The sequence below is a fragment of the Castanea sativa genome, chromosome 7 (assembly GCF_040712315.1).
Source record: "Castanea sativa cultivar Marrone di Chiusa Pesio chromosome 7, ASM4071231v1".
In the NCBI taxonomy this organism is placed as follows: Eukaryota; Viridiplantae; Streptophyta; class Magnoliopsida; order Fagales; family Fagaceae; genus Castanea; species Castanea sativa.
This window is the reverse complement of record NC_134019.1, coordinates 9,066,355-9,094,254: the sequence shown is the minus strand read 5'-3', so window position 1 is coordinate 9,094,254 and position 27,900 is coordinate 9,066,355. Positions and strand designations below refer to the sequence as shown.

General features: G+C 35.1%; 1 protein-coding gene across 4 annotated transcripts; it reads left to right on the top strand.

Annotated features, from left to right (window-relative positions):
- The first annotated feature begins 127 nt into the window (after positions 1-127).
- LOC142642150 (galacturonokinase) lies at positions 128-27,900 on the top strand. 4 transcript variants are annotated; one of them, XM_075816503.1, is made up of 14 exons: positions 128-395; positions 1,278-1,397; positions 1,595-1,666; positions 3,106-3,149; positions 12,986-13,139; positions 16,870-16,935; positions 17,313-17,392; positions 20,280-20,379; positions 23,374-23,549; positions 24,917-24,957; positions 25,074-25,102; positions 25,858-25,927; positions 26,047-26,136; positions 27,464-27,900. In XM_075816503.1, exons 1-14 carry the CDS (start codon positions 363-365, stop codon positions 27,703-27,705), a joined length of 1,317 nt encoding a protein of 438 aa, XP_075672618.1. In that variant the 5' UTR covers positions 128-362; the 3' UTR covers positions 27,706-27,900. The 4 variants fall into 4 exon arrangements, with proteins under 4 accessions (XP_075672618.1, XP_075672619.1, XP_075672620.1 ...); XM_075816504.1 differs by having other exon boundaries at positions 221-395; positions 1,284-1,397; XM_075816505.1 differs by lacking the exon at positions 1,278-1,397 and having other exon boundaries at positions 221-395.

The window sequence follows — 27,900 nt, the reverse complement described above, 5'->3', positions numbered from 1 at the left end:
TTTTTGGTATTCTGTTCTTATCTATTATCTTTGTGGGGGATAAAATTAAAAGTTAAAAAAAGTAAATAAAAACCCACAAAAAGTAATGTGTGGGAGCTATTTGTCCACAGGCTGGGGTGAGAAAACCACGGGTCACCAAATAGATACTGTTGGGACTCAAAATATACTACTATCTCAGTAAATTTCTCTACAAACTGTTTGATGTTTTAACCGATTTTGCCGCTACACTAACCACCCCAACCTTATTTCTTGCTCTTTTGTTCTGTCTCTCTGCCCAATAAAAGACACTTGCTTCTTTTGCATTAGGCTCCAAGAACAAATCCGATCTGATAGTCATTTGCAAGACAACATTGTGGGAAAAAATGGGTGAGGTTTCATGGCCAACTCCAGAAGAGGTAATGCCTGCATTTCACAGCTTCATGGTTGGTCCCACATTGCTGTTGGGTTTTCACTATTCACTCTTAAATTCTCTTTTCTTTAATGGGTTTAGTTTGTTTTGCTCTGATCTGTTAATATTTGATCTGGGTATTCGTTGCTTTTTGGTTTTTTTTTTTTTTTTTTTTTTTTTTTTTTTCTGGGATGGGGCATTTTTTGGTTTGATGGTACTTTTTTCTACTAGCTCGAATATTCATGCTGGGGTGACTGTAGTTTTGTTGCACTTTGCAACCAAGCATTGCTTTGTTATTGGATCTTGAAAGCATGGAAAAGTTCTTTTAAAAAGTTCATCAAACGGTGCCATAAAAGCTTTGCTGAAATGCTTATTTGCTGTTTGTTGAAAGTACGGTAAAAAAAAGGAGGAGAATAACTTTTCTTTTGAGTAAAGCTGGGAAACAATATTTTCATAACAAATCCTAGTGACAAGCTGTAGGCAAAAGAGTGATGGCAGATGTGGGCCCAGATAAAAACTAGTAACAACTTGCTACTTAGATTTTGTTGTGAAAATATTGTACCTGTAAAACTACTATTTTCTTTTTGATGTGGAAAGGCCCAAAAAAAAAAAAAAACTTTTCTGGGCTTGCCAAATGCGTTGGGGTTTAAATTATGAGCAATGCTAGAGATACAAAAAATTTCAATACTTTTTACAATTTGCTAAGTTGGGCAAGTTATGATTGGAACTTTGAAATAAACTCACCAATGGCACAACTTTTACTGTATACTAATCACAACTTACCACATCAACGATTTTGAAATTTTTTGTTTTACTAGACTTATATATCTATATTTATATACTTATTTGATGATAATGTTTATGCTAAGGATATAATTGCTTCTATTAGCTGCAGTTAAATGCAATTAGAAAGATAGTTTCAGAAATGTCTGGGAGAGGTGTTGAAGAAGTTCAAATTGCTATCTCTCCTTATCGGATTTGTCCATTGGGAGCTCATATTGATCATCAGGTTGACTTTGATAATTTATGATAGTGAACTAAGTACTTGATATAAGTTTAGTATAGATTCAAACCCTTGTTTCTGTAGTGTATACACTTTAGGATTTGCAATCAGAGCTAATAAAAATTGTTTTACTGTTGCACTTTTTTTTATTTTTATTTTTTTATTTTTAATTTGCTTTCTTTGTGTTTTGCCTATGTTTACAGGGTGGGGCTGTTTTGGCCATGACAATTGATAAAGGAATACTTTTAGGGTTTGTTCCTTCTGGTGACACTCAGGTAAGAACAAGATAATCTTTTTACTGGTAAGGTTAACAATTAGTGGAGGAGTATTTGGAAATGTCCACATATTGTTTTATTTCAATGAAATATAGCTGTCACTATGAATCATTATCATAATCAATCAACTAGCGTAAATAGCAAACCTTCCTTCCAAATAGCCACTTAGTCTTATAGAGGGATGGTCACAAGCAGAGGCCTTATAGGTATTGAAAAAATATGAAAATTTGTGGCTAAAAGGGGAGGGATTTGTGAAAAGAGTACAATAATGGTTCAAGACCTTCTCATTTATGTGTTAGTCAAGAAGTTAAAAGCTTTAGAAGAAAATTTGAAGTCTTGGAATGAACAGGGTTTTTAGTGAAATTGTTGATAAAAGAGGAATTTGCTATCCATAGAGGGAAGTGGTTTTATCTTAGTAGGGGTGGTGTTGGAGGGTAGACCTTAAATCAAAATTAGAGAGGTTGTTCTAGATAGAGGAGATTTCTGGGTGTCAAAAATCAAGGTCAATGTGGTTTAAAGAAGGTAATAATTACTAAAATTCATCCCTAGATGGGAAAACCTGCATAAAAGAGTGAATTCTATTGGAGAACTGGAGGCTGATGGCACTATGTTTTAAGACCAATCTCATTTATCCTGTGCAGTTTCACCCCTTATGAAGAACTGCTCTATTTGTCTCAAAAGAGAATCTTGTTCTTGCTGAAGTTTGTGAATCTGGTCTTATAATTTCAGTCCTGTGATCTATTGAATGTTCAAAAAAATTTCTTCCAATACTCAATCAGATCATGAGCACCAACAAGGCACTGGGAAAGGTGTGCTTTTTTTAGATCACCTGAATTTTCTTTTGTAATCTTTAGGTGTGCCTTTTAGAGCTTCTATAGTGGGAGGATAACAAGGGTGGACCGAGTGTATTTACTATTTGTAGTATGATGGAACTTGGGTGGCTTATTTGTTGGGTATTTTTTGGATTTGAGTTCTTACCAAACAAAATTTTCACCACTGGCTTGCCAATAAATCCTTGCATTTCAATATTGAGCTGCATGGTAAGGGAAAAAAATCTGCTCTCTACATACCTATCAAAAAAAAAAAAAAAAATCTGCTCTCTACCTGCTTAATTTGTGGATTTGATGGTACTCTACCGGCCTGTCCCATGAAGCTCCAAAACATTTTATAGATAGTATTAAGAAAATTAAGCCTCATTAAGTGCCAACAAAGAAAGAAAAAGAAACTAAGACTTGCATGGAGTTTGTGCAAAGTAGAATAGGCTCATTTATTATGTGTAAATAATCCAAATTTCCTACAAGCCTCAAGCTTGTCACCGCACTTTTTGTTCTCTTTTGTTGAATGAAATTCTAGGGAAAATAACTGACTTAAGCAGTAACATATATGAGTAAATTTATACTTCTGATAAGTTACATGTGGATCTGCTTTGACTGTTGTAGGTTGCACTGCGTTCAGGACAGTTTAAAGGAGAAGTTAGGTTCAGGTGTGGGGATTATTCTTATAATCATCTCTGAATTTTTCTATTTCTTTTTTTTTATTATGTTCCAATATTCCAAGCCTCATAATTTCATATTACAATCATTTATTTATTGCGATTTTCCATTAAATTCAAACAAAAGATGCCCATGGAAATGGTGACTTTGACCATTGAAACAAGATAGACACATATTTAGGAAGAAAATTATGGTTGATACACATTAGTGTTTGCTTCTTCTAATGCAATGTAAGATGACTTTCCAGCAACATTAATGGACATCATCTTGAACAGTAAATTTGATATCTTTGAGGAGTGTTTTTAATGCTAATTGGTAGTGGGCTATGTTAAGGTTTGTAAAATACGACTTTTAGAATCAATTTAAGCTTGACAAGAAACTGGTAAGGGGCTGGTTGTAGCTCTAAATTAAAGAAAAGTAGGAGGAGGAGGAGGATCCTTGAAATCTCACCAAGGCCTCCTTGGAGTCTTATGTAGAAGGATTTCAATAGCGTATAATAGGCTGAACTTTTTTTAAGCAGTGGTCTCTCTGTAATTTTATTTAAACTCTTCCTTATATAGAAATAAACTCCTAATACAGTGTGGAAAACTAAGAAGTCCTACGTGGAAATGGTAACCGACTCCTTAATTTTTTAGATGACTCAAAGTAAACATCAATAAGAATAAGCCAAACTAGACTTATAATCAAACAACTACTAAGTTCAAGACTAAACAATATAAATTTATATGCTTACTTAAATACCCCTAAAAAAAGAAACTTTCCATTTTTTTAAATAGAAATCTGAATACACTAAAACAAGATTAGTGGATCTTTTCTGATATGTAGAATCAACTTCTTCTACATTAGTGAACATCATGTTGGCTTTGGAAATATTTAAGATTGACTTCTGCATTATAGGGTTTTGGATGAGTTGAGTTGTAAAATATGAAACATTAGGGTTGAGAGAGAGAGAGAGAGAGAGAGAGAGAGAGAGAGTAAAGGAAAAGGTTTAGGGCTTAATCAATTAGTTCCTCATCTTACCACATTTATATTAGAGTGATATGACAAGCTTATTGGAATTCCCCTAAGCTAACATAAAATAACAAGAGTAACTATATTGCTCTCCCTTAATCTGGAGCATATTGATCAAGCATGCCTGGCTTGAAAGATAGTCATTGAAACTAGCCTCTGAATGTGCTACGCATGTGTTCAGAGGCTTTTTATTTTTTATTTTTTTTTTATAATTTAAAATTATTTGTATTTCTATATTACATCGATTGCTCTTTCTTTGTATTTCTGCATACAAAATGACCATTTGAAACATACATGAATTCTAGTGTAGAAAAGTTTGAACACTTAAAGAGAGATAAGGGAAGTATTTTTAGAACTACAAACTTGTGTAAATTAAAGACAGACATACAAACATATGAGGAAGAAAACATAAAAAAGATTGAGTAATAGGAAAATTACCTCTGTTTATGCTTCAAAGAGAAACAGAGGGAGGGGAAGAGAAGACATTTAATTATGTTTTTTTTTTTGGCAACAAGGTTACAATTTAGAAAAAGATAAAGATATATGGTAGTACCTTTTTTTTTTTTTTTTGATAAGTAAGAAGAGAATATTATTAAAAAGAGAAAAGCGAGAAAAATACCAAGAGTTCATGGTAGTGAATAGAGGAAAAAGGAAACAAAAAGGCATAAGCAGTCCCTAATCTATTCGAATAGACGGAAGAAAATCCATAAGGGTAGAACAATCCGAGAAACCCCAACATCGAGACCAATCAAAAAGGGTCCGCTGGCAAGACTCTAATAATTGAACCACAGTTTTCCTCTTATTCTCAAAAGACTGCCGATTCCGTTCAGACCAATAGTCCACATTAAATAGCCTGGAACCAAATTCCAAATATCAGAGATATGCTTCCCAAGCCAATGATACCAACTAAATAATAAGTCTACAATTGAACCTGGCATGATCCAATCGATCCCAAACAACCGAAGCATATACATCTACAAAGAATGAACTATCGGACAAAAAAGTAATAGGTGATTCACAGATTCTGCATTACAACAACACATATAACAATGATTCACCAAAGGACGACCACGAAGCATAAGGTTATCCAAGGTTAGAATCTGACTATGAGCTGTTGTTCATATGAAAAAAGCCACCCTTTTAGGAACTTTAACTTTCCAAATGCCCTTCCAAGGAAGAGAGGAAGGAGTTGCATTTTGAATCTTATGATAAAAAGACCGAGTATCAAACTTCCCACTTCCATTAAGATCCTAACTAAGCCTGTCACACCCTCCTAGGAGTTTGGGTTTGGATGAAATGAAGAAGGGAGTAGGAAGCCACTAACTCCCAATCAATGAATTTCCTGTAAAATCTTAAACTCCACACTCTGCCATTATCACCCATAGGAGGGCTTTACACATCCGAAATAAAGGCCTCCTTATTGGCTGAACATAGAAATAGTTGAGGATATAGAAATTGAAGAGGAACATCTCCAATCCACTTATCATGCCACAAAAGGATACGAGAACCATCCCCCACGACAAGAGAGACATGCTTTGCGAAAGTTTCCCACCCTTCACTAATACTCCGCCATAACCCACAACCATGAGCCCTACGACAAGCTCTAGTGCACCAACCCCCTATTCCCTCCTCATATTTCATGGCAATGACCCTTCGCCACAAATGAGAGGTTTCATGGCCATACCTCTAAAGCCATTTCCCTGATAGGGCCAGATTAAAAGACGCCAAATTTCGAATTCCCAAACCACCAAACTCACGTGGTAAGCAAACATTTTCCCAAGCCACTAAAGGATATTTGAAATACTCAACTGATAAGGATATTTGAAACACTCAACTGTTGAACCCCACAAGAAGTTCCTTTGAATACGTTCCAATCTAGTCGCCACAGCTTTAGGGATAGTAAAAAGGGAAAGGTAATAAGTTGGAAGGCTTGAAAGGGTACTTTTCAGTAAGGTGAATCTACCGCCCTTTGACAAATAAAGCCCCTTCCAGCCTGAAAGCGTCTTTTCCATCCTCTCAAGGATCGGATTCCAATTAGATGCTGTTTTATACGAAGTTCCCAATGACATACCCAAGTAAGTCATAGGCAAACTGCCCATCCTACATTGAAGAATATTGGCCAAAGAATGAATGTTACGCACCTCCCCAATAGGGACATAATTAACCAAGTCATGAAGGAGAGAGTGAACCCATAACATTTAGGAAGCAGAATGAGCCAGAATTGGATATTTAGCTTTAACAGTAAGAGAAGAAACAACATACTGATTTTTAGTGTGCCAGGTAACAAGATTACCTTTGTTTAGAAGTGGACCACTGATCACAATGACTGCTATTTCAGTTAGTATCACTAAAAATTTCTTTTATTTTTTTTATAAACAAAGAAGTAGAGGGCTTGTACAACAGTCCTTGTACAGGTGCACCCTTTAGGTAGCACAAAACATGACGAATAGTTTCCTAGTGAAGCTGACATGGAGCATGCATATGCTGACTAACCACAACAACTACATTGTTAATGTCAGAACAAGTCACAATAGGGTAATTTAACTTCCCAAAAAATCGTTGAAGTCAGTCAGCATCAGTAAACAATTTGTCTTACTCACCATCAAGTTTATTAGTATAGTCCATAGGAGTATCGGAAGGTTGAGCACCCAAGAAACTATTTACAGATAGAAGATCTAGAATGTATATCCATTGGACAAAAAATACCTGAGAAAACAAGCAACTTCAATCCCAATAAAATCACTAAGAGAACTAAGGTCCTTGGTATGGAACAGCTGACCCAAACATCTTTTCAAATCAGCAAGACCAGTGGAGTCGCTTTTAGAGATAATAATATATATTTTTTTTCACTTTAGAGATAATAATATCATCCACATAAACAATCAGAACAATAGTGCTAGTGGAATAATGATGAACAAAGATAGAATGAACGTTGGAAACCACGCCCAAGTACAATAGAACGGTTATGAGTAATAGGGGCAAAACAGTAATATCATGTACTTTATATATAAATAATATTTTATGTGTTAGGGTTGACTAATCAAACCCTAAACACCTTCACCGTAAACAACAAGAACTAAAGCAATAAAACCATGCATGAGGAGATTGCTTCAAGCCATACAAGGCCTTCTGCAATCGAATTGAGAACAACTAACTGCAGCAGAGTGCAAGATTTGAACAGAATTAAGATGTGACACAAGATAGGTAATTGATCTCAATAGTCAACACCATATGTTTGTGTGTACCCTTTGGCAGCAATTGTGGCTTATGCTGCTCAACAAAACCATCAAGAAGGTACTTAATAGTGCAAACCTACCTTATATTTTCTAGGAGGAAGTAAGCTTCATTTTCTAATTCTTGTAAAGAGCACTTATTTCCTCATCTATAGAATATTTCCATCTAGACAAGGAAGAAGTTTGCTTATAAGATGAGGGAATAGAGATACAAGATACGGTACAAGAAAAGGAATGCAAACAAGGTGAAAGATGATTACGTGACAAAAAGAGGGAAATTGGGGTTTAGTCCAAGTATGTATACCTCTCTGTAAAGTAATAGGCAAATCATTTAGTGCATGGAAGAGAGGATTTCCAAAAAAAAGCCTCAAATGACGAAGATATAGCATTGGGGTTATAAGAAACAATGAAACTATCTTGAGATCGATGATAAACCTGCAAGAGAGGTTTTAGTTGTGAAGCCAAAGTTATTGGAACTAGAGCAGAAGGAAAAGTTATCTGAAAAGTAGGACATTCGTCCTTATGACTAGAGATGAGATCAAAAGACAAACACTAACTAGGTGTGGTGAGGAATAGGATGGACTAAAAAAAGGCAACAACAAAACTAACAAAATATCTGCGGGACTCAAGACTATTGTAGCCTTTATGAGTATGAGAGTACCCAAGGAAAACACACTTATGAGCTTGAGGAGATAGTTTATCTCAACTAGGATCAAAGGCATGAAAAAAGGCAAAGAAACCAAACACATGAGGAGTAAGCAGAGAAGGAGAACGATTAGGATATAAAAAAAAATAAAACAAAGACATATAATTCAAGAGATGAAAGGCATACAATTAATGAGAAAAAATCACCCTGAAAGGTACCTACCTTGGGAATAACAACTTACGAGCAATGTCTAGTAAATGAAGATGTTTCACTTAGCAACACCGCTTTGTTAAGAGGTGTGAGTATAGCTAGTCTAATAAATAATACCATGATCAGCATAGAAGGAATGCATAACAAATAGCATATATTCTAATGCATTATTGGATTGAAAAATCTTAATGAGCTTATTAAATCAAACAAAGATTTTCAATATAGAATGTAGAAAATATGGGCAGTTCAGACCTCCCTTTCATAAAAAAACAACATTGTCATTCAAGAATAATTGTTAAAAAATATGATATAATAAAGAAATTCACTCAAAATAGAAATGCAGGAAGGACCCTATATGTCTGTTTGGACTACATAGAGAACTTAGACTAATGACTTTGATTACTACTTGAAAAATGACCTATGATGATGCTATCTTATTGACATTCTTCACATTCTAGACTAGGCACATGACTTAATGTAGGAATGGCTGACTTGAGTTTGACAAAAGAGGTGACCCAAAGGAACACGCCATTGAAGAGGGGATATAGTAGCACTCAGAGCTGAGAGCTGAGAAGACGAGACATAGTAGCACTCAGAGGTCCTGGAAAACACACGAATTAAGATTGAAGGTGATATAATAGTGTAAGGATATGGTCTAGAAAGCATTGGCACAAAAACGATATAAGACACAAAACGACACGAGACATGATTACATGACATTGTTGATGTGCCAAAAGAAAGGACTGTCATAATTGGAAGATATCAACTTCAACGAGCCGAGATCAATGTTGATGAGCCAAGAGCATGCCAATTACCATCATTAGAGTTGAGATCGAGTCAGAGAGTGTGAGTGTGTAAGAAACTAAATGTGGGTGTAGCAGGTTGACGGTTGCTGGTCAGAATGGCTGAGGTGTGACTCACTGGTCACCGATCTAAGGAGGGCAGTGATGGGCGTAGCCACAAGAGAGAGGGAGAGAGAGTGAACTAGGGCTTGCAATATCAAAAGAGAAAAGGGTTCTTGACTAAAAATGAGATCGACAGTGGAGATCCTAATAGGTTTAAGCCATCCTCATTTTCCTTTCTCTTTCTTTTAGCCTAGATGTGTTTGGATTGTGTCCCTATGAAAAAATATTTTTTCTCTAAACATGTACGGTATCCGTGTCCGACACGGACATGTCTCCCAGTTGGTGTGTCTATGTTTCCTAGGCAATGGTCAATTGACTAGAAAAAAAAACAAATTATATTAAACATGACTATATGGTAAAGATAGTGACTTAGTGGGATGAACACATTTCCAAGGACAAGCCAAGAAGAACCATTAGATAAAACAGTACGGTGCTTAACATGATGCAAAAAGAGGAGAGATAATATACAAGATATACGTTTATGAGTGCCGAAGTTAATGACTGAGGATGGGGAGGAATTGGCCATGCATGCAATATTACATGATTTAGCTAATGTTGCAATGAAAGAAGAGGGAAGTGCAGTGTGCAATGGCTGAAAAAGCACGCTTAGATAAATAGTGAGTGCATTAGAAGAACTAGAATTAGAAGTTGCATTCCCAAATCTAGTAGAAGTAAGTTGTGGCTGTGTAGTATCATAATCAACTTAATTCACAGAATTTGGTTTGTCATATTTCCCCCAAACAATAAGACTGAGTATAATTGGTGTTACCATAAAGATCACACTTTTGTCACCTTGTCCATCAGTATGACCATTACCACAAAAACCACAGCCTCCACAACTACCACCATGAGGACTACCTTGTCCTCCACTATTTGAAACTAAAGCAGGAGACTCTATGGAGTCAAAATGGATTTTTGTCCCAACGTTGAGCTCAATAGTCGAGAATAATCATTAGTTGTTGTAGGTAAGGTCTCACTAACAAGCATCTGATCTTTGAATCCGCTTAAGTCATAGTCTAAACCAAAGAGCAAAGAAGCAAGCATAACTTCCTCCCAATGATGCTTATGTCTCTCTAAATCAGTAGTAAAAGGTTGGTACTGCAATAATAGATCCCGCAAATTTTTAAGAGTACTATAGCACTTAGCCGGTGGAGGCAGGTGGTTTGGGGATTCAGAGGATTGGGATGTTTAACCAAGCTTTGCTTGGGAAGTGGCTATGGCGTTTTGGGAATGAAGTCACCCATTTAGGGCGTAAGGTTATAGCCGCCAAATATGGGGAGGCTAGTGGAGGTTGGTGCACTAGAGTTGTTAGAGGGATACATGGCTGTGGGATGTGGAAGAACATTAGGAAAGGTGCTTTGAATTTCTTTGTTCATGTGGTTTATGCGGCAGGAGAGGGTCTTCGCATTTGGTTTTGGTACAACCTTTGGAGCTGTCCTATTTCTTTGAAATATTTGTATCTGGATTTGTTTACTTGTGCTGTGGCTCAAGAAGCTTTGATCTCTGATCTGGTTTCTACTGCACTAGATGGGGGAGTTAGGAGCTGGAACTTACTTTTTTGTCTTGACTTTAATGACTGGGAGTTGGAGAGATTTTATGAGATTTACTCTTTCTTTGAGCATATTTCCTCCAAACTACCAAGGGGGGAGGGTGATGATAACTTGATTTGGCAATTGACTTGTAGTGGTGTTTTTGATATGCGCTCTTTTTATAATTCATTATTGGAAGCCCCTTCTGGTTCTTTTCCTTGGCAGAGCATTTGGTGTGTTAAGATAAATAAAATGGTGTCTTTCTTTTTATGGACAACTGCCAGGGGTGAGATTCTTACAATAGATAACCTTGTTAAGAAGAACTTGCCTCTTGTTAATTGGTGTTGCCTATGTTGTTGTGATGAGGAAACTATGGATCATCTTTTGCTCCATTGTAAGTTTGCTCATCCTTTGTAGAGTGAAGTCTTTCTTATGTTTGGGGTTTAGTGAATGATGCCGAATATAGTTGTCTCTCTCATGTTTGCATGGAGGAATTGGTTGGAGACTTTTTCTTCAAATGTTTGGAACATGGTACTAGCATGTCTTATGTGTTTAATCTGTAAGGAACGCAGTGCCCGAACATTTAAGGATATTGAGAGACCGATAGATCTGTTGAAGTCTTTGCTAGTTAGGACTTTGTTTGAGTGGTCTCATATTTGGGGTTTTACGCATTGTATTTCCAGGTCTGATTTCCTTATTTTCGTTAGCTCTGCCCTCTGATTTGTTTGTAATCGCTGCAAGTGCAGTGAGTTTACTACCGTAAACACATTGCACTTTTCTTATCAATAAAACTTTTATTACCTATCAAAAAAACTATAGTATTTAGATGGCCTAGACTGCTTCGTAGTGAAAATTCTCTTATAAATCTCATAAACTTGAGAAACATTACTTTGATGCAAAATAGATTTTTCAATATAGTTCTGAATCTTCTTAGAAGAGTAGCAGATATTTTGTGGGGTTGCAAATTATGCTAGAGCCATCACAAAACAATAGAATCCCCACTCATCCATCCTTATAATTTGAAGCCCCAATATTTGAAGGTTTATTGTCAAACTTTTTAAATTTATTTTTCCCATGTAGAAAAGATTTCGCAGAAAGTACCTAAGCAAAATAATTTAAGCCATTCAGCTTCTTCAAGGTAATCAATTTAGGTGCATCATCAACTTTAATTAGTGATGTTTTATCCTCAGGCATGACAACGGATTTTTCTTTATTCATATGGAACTCAAACAACCCATTCTATAATAATAGCCTAAGCCAATGAATTAATATGTAGTAAGGCACACCAAACCAAACCATAACAATAATCAGATTCAACCAATGAGCGACCATTCACCTTAAAGATCAAAATTGCTAAAATTCAGAATTTTAAGTTCTTGGAAGCTGAACCACTCCAAAACACAAAAAACCACTAAAACCCACTACAAATCAATAAACCAACATCATTTGGCCCCTTCTATAGCCTATTTGGCTCCTATAGAGAGAAACCTGGTTGACAAACAGTTGGAAATCTCAAGAAAGTAAAATTGGAAAATCAGTGACAGAAATAGGAAAAAAAAAACATTGAAAAATTAAAAACTCACATTAGATTGGCATAAAAAATTTTGGAAAAAAAAAATCACTGAAATTATCAAGGGAGGCCGGCAACTCAGATGATGTGGTTGTTGGATATGGGTGATTGTGTGGATGCTGATGTCAATGCTTATGTCATAGACTCATTGTACGGATGCTTATGTCAGCACACCTTTGCCAACTAAAGTTGATCTTGAGATTGCTATAACGTGTTTTCAACAGTTAGATCGGTACTATCTGTTACCAAGTTGAGTTGTAAAATATGAAAGATTAGGGTTCACAAAGAAGAAAGAGAAACAAAAGAATAAAATGAGAGAGAGAGAGAGAGAGAGGGAGGGTTTAGAGCTTAATTAATTAGTCCCTCACCTTAGCAAATTTTTCTATTAGAGTGACATGGCAAGATTAAAGGCATACCTCTAGTCTAACATAAAATAACAATAGTAAGTCTAATAGAATGTCAATTGCCTGTCACTTATAAATAAAAAGAGAAAAGAATTTCAATTTTTTGTCATTTTACTTGTTCATATTCTGAAATTCATATAACGTAATTGATAGTTATCCCTGTTATTTGGCTTGGTAATTCCCATTTTCATGACACCACCTCTTCTTTGGCAGATAAGGCAGGATGATTGTGACATTTTGTATTTTTTCCATTAATTACGTTATATAATGTGGCCATAATTTGATTTTTTTTCTTTTTTTTTGGTATCATCCTTGTAGAGTTGATGAAACACAGCACCCAAGACACAGCGTTGGGAAGAATGGTGAGATCCTTGCAGATGATTCATCAAAATTACAAGAAGAATGTAACTGGGGAAATTATGCTAGGGGGGCCCTATATGCACTAGCCAGTAGAGGAAATAAGATTACCCAGGTTAGAAATATGTGTTTGGTATTATTGTTCTGTTGTACAGTATGTTTACATTTTTTTAACAAACAGGAAGAATGACACTAATCAAAAGCTCCCTTCCAAGTTTGCCAACATAATTCAGGTCTCGATGACCTATGTAGTGTCAGTGGATACATTTTTAGAGAAGTTACGAAGAAATTTCCTATGGAACAGTGTTGGGGAGGATTCCGAATTTCATTTGGTGGATTGGGATGAGGTATGTAATCCAATATAAAATAGGTTTTGGGGGGTTAGGCCTGATGTAGGGTATTTCAACATGGCAATGGTGATGATATGGTCACGAATGCCATATGGCAAATCAGAATTGACATTTGAGAATTCTCTCTCATTTTGCCTCCACTTTCTCTCTCAACCCAATTTTCTCTCTTTTTCTTCAGAGTTTCAAATTTTGTTTTGCATCATTTTTGTATCATACCTTAGGCTTCGATCTTCCTTCTGACTGTTCAATCTGCTGGAGATTCTTCAGAATTCCCCTGGCCTAGAGATTTTTTGATCTTACTTTCCTTGCTCTTGTCTGAGTATCTTAGAATTCCCTTTAAGAAAATCTGATCTAGTTTTGTCTTGCCCAAGCACATCAAAGAGCTTTATAGTCTTGTTTATCCTTGAATAATTTGACATGGTTTATTTGGATTTGGCTGCTCTTCACCTCTACTTCAGTTCTTGAAATTCTTCCATAAGAAATCTAAGCACTAGTTCATTATCATGGAACATTGTGTAAGATCTGAATGGAATAGGGAATGGAGTAATGGAGTGAATCCCGACCATGAGCAGATTTTCCTGCTCACATCGAGCAAAATGATGACCAGCAACATCATCCTTACGAATATGATATTGAGCAATTGAGGAGGCAGATTTTTGCCTTGACTGAGATGGTACAATGGTTGCATCCTCCTAGCGTGAGGAGTGATGAAGCCAATAATGCTTAAAATTTTGAGAATCCTTTTGGATCTCCTAAAAGGGAAAGGCCTATTGGGAGGTATGAGCACAAGTGGGAGAACAACATCAAGGTTGCACTTCTAAAATTTCAAGGAAGTATTAACCTCGATGAACTTGTTGATTGGTTAAATATACTCAAAAGGGTGGTCGATTAGTTTGAAGTTTATGAAGAAAGGAAGGTGAAATTGTTATTGATTTGACTTAAAGAAAGAGCCTTTGTATGGTGAGAATGATTGCAAATGAATAGTCAAAGGAGGGGCAAGAGCAAGATTTTTGATTGGTGCAAGATTAAGAACAAGCTCAAGAAACAAATCCTTCCCTTCAATTACATGCAAACCTTGTACAAGAACCTACACAACCTACAGGTTGACAGTGTAGAAGAGTATACCAAGGAATTCTATCAACTTGTGAGTTGTATTGATTTGAATGAAAATGAAGAGCAGATGGTGTAAGGAATCTTAGTGGATTGAAGCCAACCATTCAAGATATTCTTGGGTTGCATTTGCTTTGGAAAGTTTCTGAGGCTTATAAGTGAGCTTTGTTGGAGAGACAACAAAATAAAGATGTTTCAAGGCCTGGACAACAATTTCAAAGCAACACCAAAGCTTGTTGCGATCTTGATGTGGAAAGCAGCAAGAATTAATAAGTTTCATGTGCCCTCATCCAATCAGCCCAATGCCAACCATGTGGGAGCTAGAAAACAGCCCAAAGAGGTGCCTTCAAGTGCTTTCTATGTGGTGAACCTGATCATCGATTGGTAGATAGTTGAAAGGCCATGGGAAGCTGCTATAAAAAATAACTCTTATTAGAAGAAGTGGAGGAAAGTGAGCAAGAAACCGAATTTTTTCATTGAATAAAATTCCTTTAGACTCAGAATTGAGATTTGATATTTCTCTCTTGACCCAAATTTATCTCTTTTTTTATTTTATGTTTTCAAAATTTTGTTAAGGCAGCTTTGTTTTTTTTAACCAATCCTTGCTTGGAAAATGGTTATGGAGATATGTAAAGGAGCTTGAAGGTAATAGACAGGAAGTATGGGGTTGAATGGGGTCATTGATGTTCTGAGATGGTTGTGGGTTCTTATGGCATGGGGTGTGGAAGTATATCAGCAGTGAATCAGATTTATTCTCAAATTTTATCATGTGTGATGTAAGACATGGCTCAAGAATTCATTTTTGGGATGATCAATGGTGTGGACACATGCCTTTAAAAGTTACCTATTTAGAATTACTCCATATTGTAGTTGAACTGCAACGGTGGCTGATTATCTGGATATTTTTTCTGAGCACGTTACTTGGACACCTAGATTCTCTATGTTTGTTCAAGACTGGGAATTGGAGTCCCTAATGTTGTTCATGGACATATTGTATTTAGGAGTGGCTGATAGGCTCATATGGGTGGCATCTAGCTTAAAGGAGTTCAATGTTAGGTGTACTATAGTGAATTTAAGGAAACTAGAAAAGGATTTGTTTTTTTTTTTTCCTCAACGGACTATATGGCAGGTGAAATCACGTCGAAGAGTTGTAGTGTTTCTGTATATTGTGGCTTTGGGAAACATAACATTTGACAACATATAGAAACATAATTGTTGTAGACTGGTGATGTCTCTGCAAAAATACATGCAGGACTCTGGACCATTTACTCCTTTTTTGTCCTATAGTGAAAAATTTGTGGTTATTTGTCTTCTCTCTTTCTGGCATCGTGTGTTTTGCCTTATACTTTTGGTAGATCTGTTGGCTTGCTAGAAAGGTAGGTTGGGGAAACATAAGAATTGTATGATTTGGAATGCGTTACCAATGGCTCTTATGTGGTATATCTGGTGAAAATAGAACTCTTGTACTTTGAAGGATGTGAACTAGCAGTTCTAGATTTCAAGTTCTTCTTCCTTAGAACTTTGTAAATGGATAACTATGCAGAGAAAAAGAATACATATGGCCAATCTTAACTAATCTATCGAGAATCCATAGTTAATACTAAGGCTTTGTTGTTGTTGATGTTGATAACTACTACTAATTGCTTTACTTTTTCTTCTATGTTGGATTTTGTTGAGCTGTTAAATTTTAGATTAGTTTTTTTTTTCCTCTCTCATGTATACCTTTTGTGTACTTAAGTGCCACACCATTTTTGCACTCTTTTAATACACGTTTAATGCTTATAAAGGAAGATTTCTCCCTTTAGTTTTATGGGTATCTTACAATCACAATGTACTCCATATATGCACCTCTCTCTTTAATTCTACAAGAATTGTTTTCTTCAATCCTTTCATCTTTACTTATAATTGAATCACGATACAAAAAATAATCACTCTTTAATATCTATCAACCATCTACTTTAACCATCCCTTTATTTCTACTGCTGGTTTAAGTTTGAATTCCATCTGTTGGGATTGTCTACTGTCTAGAAACAAGATCAAAGTATGAGTTTTTATCCAACACTGTAGGTCTGACAGAGAAGTAACTTTAGATGTCACCAATTTTGTCCTGACACCAATATGCCAAAAAAAGAAAGAAAAAAAAGAGAGACTTTGGACAAATCTATCCCACAGCTATCTTTTCAGGCATAACTAAAAGCTATATGAATTTGACATCTGAGCCTCTAAGGAAACCACTTTCTGTACTTGAAGAAGCAAGGCAGATGTGATTAAACTATTTGCTAATCAGGTTTCTTGGAAAATTCTTGAATGCAAGTAAATTTCTGTTTCACCTATTGTAAGATTGTGCTGTTTTTTAGAATTCATTTATTAGATCAATTGTTGCAGGGTATCATAGGATACATATGTGGTTCTGAAGGTCTTGACAGTTCAGGACTTAGCTCTTCTGCTGCTGTGAGTTTCTTTCCTTTTCACATGCTTTTGTTATAGTGTGTTTACAGTCAAGAAATTTACTGAGTAGAATTGAAAAGGTTCACAATCAGTTATATAGTCTTTCATTTTCTGAGCTGAATTTAAAGTCGCTTTCTCTTATCTTCATAAAGGGTGGGGAAATTAGGACTTATGATTAAGGTAATGAAGTTTAATGCATTTTTGTTTATCATATTTATCCATTGCTAAATATCTAAGACATTTAATTTTCTTTGCTGTGTTTGTGTCTAGTTTGCATGAGGTTTTCTATTTATATAGCTATTTCAATGCCTTATTGCTTTTGAGTAGCGCCTTTTATTTTTAATCTAATAAGTTAATCTGTATAATTACATGTTTGACAGGTTGGCATAGCTTACTTGTTGGCATTGGAAAGTACAAATAACTTGACGGTATCTCCGACAGAAAATATTGAATATGATAGGTAAGTTTGTCAGAAATTTTCAACTATTTTTTAGGTAGACATATGATCATTATTAAATCAATCAAGATCACGATCATGAACTCCCATGAGTGCAATTCACTGGGTATGTATTTAAACTTAGCTTTCACGAAAAAGAGACAGGGTGGTGGAGGAGACAGAGCTATTGCAAATAATTTGGATATATACTTATGTGAAATGCAAAATGGTTTGTCCAAATAATTGGGTTCAAGCTTGGTTAATCTATGGCTTTGTTAAGGATATTGAAGCCACGTTGTCTAATTAGCCTTTACAGCAAGTTGCTTTTGCCTTTACTGTTCAATTGAGTGTTACTTTAATTATTGTTTTTATAGTCACTACAATTTCCAGCCATTATTGAGACCATATCCCAGCAAGAAGAGAAATATTGACTTCAACCACTATTTTGGGGCTTTAGACATTCCAAGATACCTACAGATATTTTGGGTCTTCCTTTGGGTGCGCACTTCAAAGATTGGTCAATTTGGAATCCAATTTTAGAAAAGATAGAAAGAAACTTGGAGGATGGAAATGTTTATATTTTATCCAAGGGAGGTAGAGTCACTTTAATTAAGAATACTTTATCAAGCTTGCCTACCTATTTCTTTCTTTGTTTCCTATCCCAGCAGTTGTGGCTAGCCATATAGAAAAACTGCAGCAAAATTTATTATGGGGTGGTATGGGTGAAGAGACTAAATGCCATCTAGTTAAATGGGCAGATGTTTGTTCTCCTCTTTCGGTAGGTGGTTTGGGTATGAGAAGATTGAGGATTTTTAATGAATCCTTGTTAGGGAAATGGTTGTGGCAATATGGTCATGAGAAGAATGCATTATGGAGATGAGTGATAGAAGTGAAGTATGGTAGTGAATGGGGAGGATGGTGCTCTAATCCAGTTTATGATCCTTATGGAGTTGGTATGTGGAGAACTATTAGACAGGGATGGCCATCTATGTCAAGCCATATTCTATATGAAGTTGAGGATGGAACACGTGAAATTTTGGAAAGACCAATGGAGTGGGGAGAGCTCTCTTGTTGTTTGCTATCCTGAGTTATTTCGGGTTTGTAGTAATAAGGAGGCAAGTGTGGTGGATTTAATGCAATTCACCAATGGGGTTTTTCACTGGGTTCTACACATTGTATGGGCCATTCAAGATTGGGAATTGGAGTCCTTGATGACATTCATGGATACCATTTATGCTTTGGGAATTAGGGGGATTGGGGAGGATAAGATGTGCTGGAAACCTGATAAGAAAAAGGGCTTTAAGGTTGCTACCTATTATCATCTTTTGGATGCTGCTGCTATTGCCAATGAGCAGTCCTTGGAGAATCATATGGAGATCAAAAGTCCCTCCAAGAGTAGCCTTCTTTGTATGGACTGCAGTTTTGGGTAAAATTTTGATAATTGACAACCTAAGGAAGAGGAAGATGAGAATTACAGATTGGTGCTGTATGTGCAATGCAATGGTGAATCTGTTGATCACCTATTGCTTTAGATATGTGGTCCATGATTTTGGTTTTGTTTGGAGTTTCATGGGTAATGCCAAAATTTGTTGTTGAGCTTTTAGCTTGTTGGGAAGGTCATTTTTGTTGTCTTTGAAATGGTCATATTTGGATGGTTATCCCTCATTGTTTGATGTGGTGCATCCGGAGGGAAAGGAATAGTAGGATTTTTGAAGACATTGAAAGTTCTATGCATGATCTTAAGTTGTTCTTTATTAGAACAATTTTGGATTGGTTGTCAGCCAATAGGAATCTCTCTTTATTTTCTATTATTGATTTGATAGATTTATGCAATTTTTGTAACTGATTGTCTACCTCAGTATGTTTCATGCATACTTGGGTGGCTCAATTTTTCTAATTTATATAATCTTATTACTTATAAAAAAAGAAAAGAAAAAAAGAATTAAAATGCACAAAATAGGATTAACGTATAGGGAGCGTAGAAGAAATTGCCAATAGGTTTATGTGGAATGAGCATTGTCCCATGCATTTACTTAACCTTTCAAACACAAAATCATTTTCAAATAAATGCCATTTGGAGTCTATTAAACCTAAATTCAATCTGCATTCAAGTCCTAGGTTCAAGATAGTGTCACCATAGCATGGTTAGAGAAACAATATCCTCTTCGGAAGTCTAAGGTTAAGGAACTCAAGAATAAATGTCCATGATAGCTAATTAGGTTTTTAAATTTTATTTTAGGGAAAAGTTAATGGATGCATAAGGGCATTGGTTTAGGAATTGTTTTCAGAAACTTTTTATGGGAAAAGAAAAAAGAAATTGATTTTTTGATAAATGAGAGATAAAAAATTCCAGTCTCACTTCTTGCACTTACACAATATCGTGAGTACTCTCTAAATGTTGTGAAGTTCTGATATATGCAGTCGAAAGTGTAGTTACAGGGATAGAATTAAATAAGAGTGTCACTGGTTCCAATATTTGAGGATCACCGGTTTTAATTCTTTTAGTTTAATTTTTTATAATTTTTTTCTTTAATTTTAACTTGGTAGTTCATTAAAACCAGTGATCCTAACATACCTGCAAACTACAATTGTCAGAAATATATAAGGTACATGGTATGTTAATCTTGCTAATTACAAATGCTTAGCTTCTCTTGGAAACCTAGGGATGAAGCAGCTGCATTTTTTTTTTCTTAGTGTTTAATATGTATATATATATATATATATATATATATATATAGAGAGAGAGAGAGAGAGAGAGAGAGAGAGAGAGAGAGAGAGAAGTTGAAAAACAGTGCTTGTATTTCATGGCATTTTGGTGCCAACATTAAAATAATATACATTGTGACAGATACTTGTCCCATTTGTTTAATCATACTAGACCTTTCTAAATTTCATTTTTGTGCATATGTAGGTATATTGAAAATGAATATTTGGGTCTGAGAAATGGCATCTTGGATCAATCAGCCATCTTACTTTCAAGCCAGGGTTGTCTAACATTCATGAACTGCAAGGTAATTTATGAATTCTATCACTCATATAAATGTTGGTTTTTACTCATATAAATGTTTGTCTTACATGCGACTAGTTGTGTATCGTGAAGATTTTTAGGTGCATATTGCTTTCTGTGTTTGTCCTGTTATTTAATTCAATTTCTTTTGTGAATGTCATTCATTCATTTTTCTTTTTCTTTGTTTATGCCACCGTGTGTGGGGGGGGGGGGGGGTGGAGAGGGTGGTGCTGGGATAATGTCATTCCTTTATTTTTGTTGTGCAGAGTTGAATCTTGAGATCCAGTATCATAACCATGTATTGACTCTGTAAAGTCTATGTTATTGTTATCTCATAAACCTAATGGCTACTTTGTTCATGAGGCTTGCATTGTTACTGAATCATTTAGAATGTTCATGAGGCGGAAATGCTTTACATATTAAACCAAACTGCTTGTGTCAGCATTAAGGTGGAGATTATTCATGATGAAAATTCATGATACATGGATTCAAATGGTATAAAAATGATAGTCTGGCAAATATTGTAAAAGGATTATTGATCAAATTTCTAAAATCTAATGGCTGTTGACAAACTAAAATATAAGTGTATAGTTCTGGATCTTCTGATTGGTCCATCATTTTTGAACCTGAGATTTTTCTCTTTGGAGTTCTTTGGATATTAGGAAACATATAAAATTTTACAAGTAAAATGAAGCTATGTACAAAGTTCACAAGGTATATGGAAACAAAAAATCTTGAAATTGCAATTTTGAATCTGAGAAGACAAAAGTAACTTTACAGATTGTTTCTTTTAGTGGAACATAGTATATTCTTATTGCTTCATCATAAGTGAATAAAAAAGTGCAGCTGGCTAGTGCTAATGACATTCTAGTGCTTTCTTGAGATACAGGAAGGAACAGAATAGTGGATTGAGGAATGAAATCTCGAAGACCTCTCTGTCTCTCTTTTTCTTCACCCCCCCCCCCCCCCCTTCTCCTCTGCAGTGGAGGGTGCACGTGCATGCATGTGGGGTGGGGGGATGCTATTACAGCTTCTAGCCTAAATGCTTAAACTATAAGGTAGAGGGGACCTAGTAGAGCATAGACCTGTAATTACGTGCATAAGGGGAACACTTAGTTTAACACCCCCTCCCCCACAAAATCCAATAACCTGTAACGAAAAGCTTAAGCTATTATGTGGAGAGGTCCAGTGACTTGAGACAATGCTCCGACACCAAAATAATGTAGGAAAGCAGGCAAGGGATGTTTCTAAGGTTAATCAATAGTAAAGTATAGGTAAAATATTGTGCCTCTTCATATTTTAAAGCATTGGAAAATAAAGTAGAAAGCTGTAAGGGACAGGAAATAGGATTAAAGGTTGCAGGATTTTAATGGCAGAAAATAGTAGAGAGGATTATCTTTTAGGGCTAGAAAATATTAGGGAAATTCGGGTTTCAAATAGAGTAAGGAAAGGCATATGGGTTTACAGGGAAAAGAACCCAAGTTTTTGGCTGCTGGTCTGGCTGCTGTGAACAGTACCCATGAACTGTAAAATTGAATTCATGGGTAGTTTCGAAGCTACTTGATGTATGAGGGTTTAAGGCTTTAATAAGTGCGATTTTAGAAAACAGAAAGGTAATTTTGTGTGTGTGTGTGTGTGTGTGTGTCACATCTATTTATTCTTCAAGATTTCACTGATCTATGTTTTCATTTCTGTGTTACTGTCCCTTAACTCTTCAAGGATTAATTAAAAATTATATGTACATCAAAGAAAACATTTTCTTAATAGTATAATGTAAATAAAATTTTAATGGCTAAACTGTAATTTTCATCCCTAAAAATATCACCAAGTTTTACCTATCAAAAAAAAAAAAAAAAATATCACCAAGTTTGAAGTTGATCCCTCTAAAATAGTTCATGACAAGTTGGTCCTTTATGGCTTTATTTATCTTTTCAGTACCAATGGATCCATTCTGTGACCGGTGCTATATTTTTTAACAGAAATTGTTGGTGTAAAACTATTTAATCATGTGGCACATGACATGGCAATTGAGTAACAAAGATGTTATTACCAAAATACCCCAACCACTTGCCATTGTTTTCCCCCATTCCCCCAATTTTTCAGTCCTAAATCAAGCCCTAAGATTCCCGAAATCCAAAATCCTAAGATTAAAAAAACTGCCCCAATTCAGTTTGTTAGGCTCTTAGAGCTACTGGCTTCCAAGAAATTGTTAAAAATGTCTGGATTGCTGCTTCTATGCTTTTACATTTTGCTAGAAACTAACTAGGGCATTGCCCACTGTTGTATAACAAATTGTATCCTCACATGGGTAAGGATGTTGAAGAATATACCCATGAATATCGTTCCCCCATGTTATATGTATAATAATTAATGAGCCTCAAAACAAAAGTACATTGAGCAATGTATAACACATACATTAAGCCACTTGGTGCTTGTACTATGTATAGGACACTATTATTATTTTAAAACTAGTAATAATGGGAGATGATTAAAATAATTTAAGTAGATAATGAATGTTCTCTTAAACTTCTAGAAACTTTTAGTAATATAATTTAATTGGGATAGTATTATACTTTTGAAACTTTGGTAGTATAATCTACCTAGAGTAAACTATCTTAATATAATTAGTGAGAATAGAATTTCTTTTAGAATAAACTATCTTATAATTAACGAACTATATGGAATAAATACATTGTACGACTTGTAACAATTAAGCTGAGCCACTTGGCACAAGCACAACATGTAGGACAGAATGTTTATTGTTATTGTATATGATATGCCTTCTATCTTTTGTGCATCTTCAAATTATGGGATCTCTTCCATGCTGGTATAATGTGTCTCTTTGCAATGCAATATGGGTTTTGTCTATAACTATTTCTTTAAATTTTGAACTTCAAGTATATTGGATCCTGCTTCAATTTTAAAGTTAATAGATATTCTCTTATTCTTCTATTCATTAGAATTATTCCATCTTCTGAATCTCACTTGGCATTTGTAGACCAAAGAACATAAGCTAGTGCACCCGCCCAAGCTGCCAAAAACCCACAAAACTGAGCCGCAGAAAGCATACAAAATATTATTGGCATTTTCAGGCTTGAAGCAGGCTTTGACTACCAACCCTGGATATAATCGCCGAGTTGCAGAGTGTCAAGAGGCTGCAAGAATTATTCTCAAGTAAGATCCACTTTCTTCCTTTTTCAGAACCTACTTTCAGATATCTTGAGGATTATTTATATGATTTAGATCTGCTTCATATGCATGTATGTCTTACAGTTATAACACCTTCATGAATTATCAAGCTCAAAACAACTTGGTGTGAGAAACTGGATTTCATGACAGCCACAGCCAATTGGTTTAATTTGAATGAACTTTGTTACCAGAGTGATTTCAGAAAATTGTACTTGAGGTTAAAATTAATTAACCCTAATACACATGTATTATTTTTAGTTTATTGATAAATTAAAATATTACCAAAATATCCTCACCACTATTAAAATATTACTCATAAGTCATAACTATATGTGAAGAGGATTTTAGAGGAAACTTTTATATAATGGAGCAGGCAATGGTAATGAGTGGTTTACGAAATAGAACTAACTGTAATCTCAGCAGCTGAAATGTAGAAATAACACAAAGGTAAAGCAAAAAGAGCATGATAAATGCTGTTAAGCGCTTGGAACACAAAGGAGATACGGTTTCCCATGTTATTCAATTGTTATACTACTCTTCCCCAAGTTAATTCTCATGCTTGAAACTGCTTCAAATTAAACAAAACAAAACACTATGTGCACTGAACAACTGTTCTGCATAAGCTTCGCTGAAAATTATGTATCATCACAAATAATAAAGGAGACATCAAAGTTTTAGTTCCCTCAAACCACTAGCTAAGAAGCCAGAAAGCATGTGTTCCTCTTCCACGTAAACAGTTACCTTACATTCTTACTAAAAACCTTCATTACCAAAATAAACGATATTAATAATAACAAATAAATAAAGTACAAATAGGATCCTCCCACCAAATAACTGGATCTATTGAAGAAACCTGTCAGGCTTCCACAGTTCCCCTTAGAATCCCATGCTCTAATACCATGATTAATTACCACATGTACCAAAAAACTATAGGGAAGGGTATATTTAATCATTTACCCATTATACTAGCAAACATGACCACAAGCCTTCTTGAGGCCTTACCTGCCAATTAACCTTGGGGTACCAACTTTGAGTAGGAACAGATTTCCTCAGGGTTTGGTGAGGGAACTCCAGCCAAAACCTTATCTAATTAGAAAATAAGACATCCCAAGTCCAACCTGAAGCAGTTTTGGGTTTAATATTATTTCTGAAACCAGCAAAACTCAAATCAGATTTAAATGTGCCTTCCGAAACCTGCCTCAGTGCCAACTATATAACACCCCTAAAATCATTTCATTATGTGTGATATGTTTTAACTGATTATGCTATGTCATTTATATTGAAATTAAATGCATAAAGAAAATCATGTTTCCTGTAAAATCATATATAATATTATTTTCTTCTTTCCACAGTGCTTCTGGAAACAACAAAATGGAGCCTATCCTATCAAATGGCAAGTATTTCACTTTGTTGAACTGACAAACTTCTCAAGTTTGAATTTCAACTTTCTTGCCTTGTTGTAGAATGATTTTGATTTTGATTTTTTTGCTTTTTTCTGAATGTAAACAGTTCAACCAGAAGATTATGAAGCTCACAAGGTATACAGAAATGACAGAAGTTTTTGCATTAATTAATTCATTGCAGCTTTGGGTTTCATATGTATATAAAATGTGTGTGCATATATAGCTATTGATAAAATTAATTTAGCATTTTGACAGACATATAATGCATATGAAGATAATAAGCATTTAATGTGGACATTAGACCTAAAACAAGTTATTAAGGCTCTTTTAAAGTATGCTCAACATCCACATATATTACCCTTGGCCAACTGTTGAATGCAGAAAGGTTCTCTTTTGTTGAAAATGTGTGTTTGAGGTCAAATATTTCTAATTTCTGACAGTTGCAAGATGGCCTAAGTCATATTTAAGGTTGTGCAGTTGTAAGTGCACTAATATTGCTGATTTTAACAATGTAATTATGGAAGTGCATTTGTAAGGGCACTCCATTCTAATTACAGTCTTTGCAAGGTGATGAGAAAAGGCAAAGGGTTAGTCTAATATGTTACTCCTGATTGGTCCAGTATGAGACAATCCCCAGCATTTGAAATATCAAATTGTGAACTTTTAAAACCGATTTTTCGTTAATTTTATTTTTACATGAACTTTGCAAATTGACCTCATTTAGTATTATTTTGGTTTGGTTATCTTTGTTGATGTCTTCCTAATTTCTCTCATTGATCCTTATTTTATCATCATGTAAACTAAGTGTCTGGCTTACGTTACCTTAGCATGGTTTTGTTACAATTAGTTTGTCATTCATTTCTAATCTCTCCTGCTCCCATACCCTGCAGAGCCAATTAGACCCCGATCTAGCTAAAAGAGCAGAGCATTATTTTTCAGAGAATATGCGGGTTATCAAAGGTTTAACCCCGTTAACGTCATTCAATCATTTTTTAAGCAAATGTGTTATTATGTTCTGTTATAATTTTGAATTTTTGTGTGTTACAAATAATAATTGGTTGAAAGCATGATTATTTCAGGAGCTGAAGCTTGGGCTTCAGGCAAGTTGGAAGATTTTGGAAAGCTTGTTTCAGCTTCGGGTTTAAGTTCTATCAGTAAATATGAATCTGGTATAAACTTATCTCCAGTGTTCATAGCTTCTAGCTTTTGTTCATCAATCTGCCCCTGTTGTGAAAAAACTAAAGAAAAGCACATTCTTTAAGGATAAAAGTTTTTTTTAAGATATTTAAAAAAAAAAAAAGTGAAAATAATTAGAATTACATTTAATTTTCTTTATAAAAGCATTTCTTTTAGAAGTAGTGTCAGTCTTTTGCTGTTTATGCCTGGATCTGTTTCCCACTTTTGAAAGCAGAACCAACTGTATCGCCTCTCTCCTGGAATGGGTGATAACCATTAACCAGTTTGTGAGTTCAGGGGCCATATGGATGCTAACCTTTAGCAATTAGGTTTTACTTACTCCAATTAATTCTATGTGAAGTAACTGAAATCTTCTTTTATATATATCAATATATTATTATGAAGTTATGTTTATTTGCAGTATTTTCATGTTTTTTATATGGTCATTTCCATTCCTGAGGTTCCACTTGCACACCAAGTAAGTAGACATGAATAGAAGGTTGAATGGTCCCATTTAGAGTTTAAGATCTTGAATTGATTTAAGAGTATTGGTTTTCTCATTATTTGCTTTTAGAAAGACCATTGAGTAAGGAGGCTCTGGGCATAAAATTTTGGTGCCTTTAAAAAAAAAAAAAAATTTCTATTATTTATTTTAAATTTTCTTCTGAAATGAAGTATAGGATCAACTTTAAATTCTCCACTTCTGATGCTAACCAAATTACAGCATGAGAACCCTCCTAAATTCCTGTTAAAATTCTCCTGTATATGTAGACAATTGACATTAGAAATGAATGATGCTTCTGAGTGTATGAATGCATATACTATATAACTTTTTCACCATATCAAAGAAATAAATTGTGCTTGTATTATATTCTGCAATAAGGCTTTTTCCCTTACCAACTCAAATATGTTGGTTGCAACTTTTGCCAAGAGGTACAGGAATAATAACATTGCAACACTGGGGAATTTTTTGTTCTTGCTTTTCTTTATATATTTCACCTTATTTTCAAAGTTTTCATCAATTCAAAATCTCATTTAATTTTTGCTTATTTCATATGTTTCATGACTTCATCTTGATTTAGTTCAATTTTTAGATGTTATCTCAATGTTGAAATTCAATCAAGTTTCAATACTTTCACAATTCAATTACCAATTTGGAGATTTTAGTTTGAAAAGATGGAATTGACTAGGACTAGCAATTTTCCATATTGGGGTTTGTAGCTTGGACGTATGGGTGCTTATTAATACTGTTTTGGCCCTTGAAATGCTCTGAAGCATCGAAGTAATTGATGACCAACCAAACTGTCATGATTGTTGTAGGTTGTGAACCACTAATTCAACTGTACGAAATCCTTTTGAGGGCTCCTGGCGTATTTGGGACACGGTTTAGTGGGGCTGGATTTAGAGGTTGCTGTCTTGCATTTGTAGATGCTGATCGTGCCGATGAAGCTGCTTCATTTGTCAGGGAGGAGTATCGAAAGGTTCAACCAAAGCTTGCTAGCCAAATAAACGGCAAAGAGGTAATGATATGTGAAGCAGGAGATTGTGCACGTGTGATCTGAAATACATTCATTAACCACTAGTTCATCTATTTTTTTTGTAAGTTTTGAATAAGTGCGTTGATGCCATTTGTTGTATTTTTTTAGCTGGGAATGCCATTTGTTGTATTTTTTAGCGGGGAATGCCATTTGTTGTATTGAATATCCATTTTTTTCATATATAAAATAAAATAAGAAAACATCTTGTGTTGTCGGAAA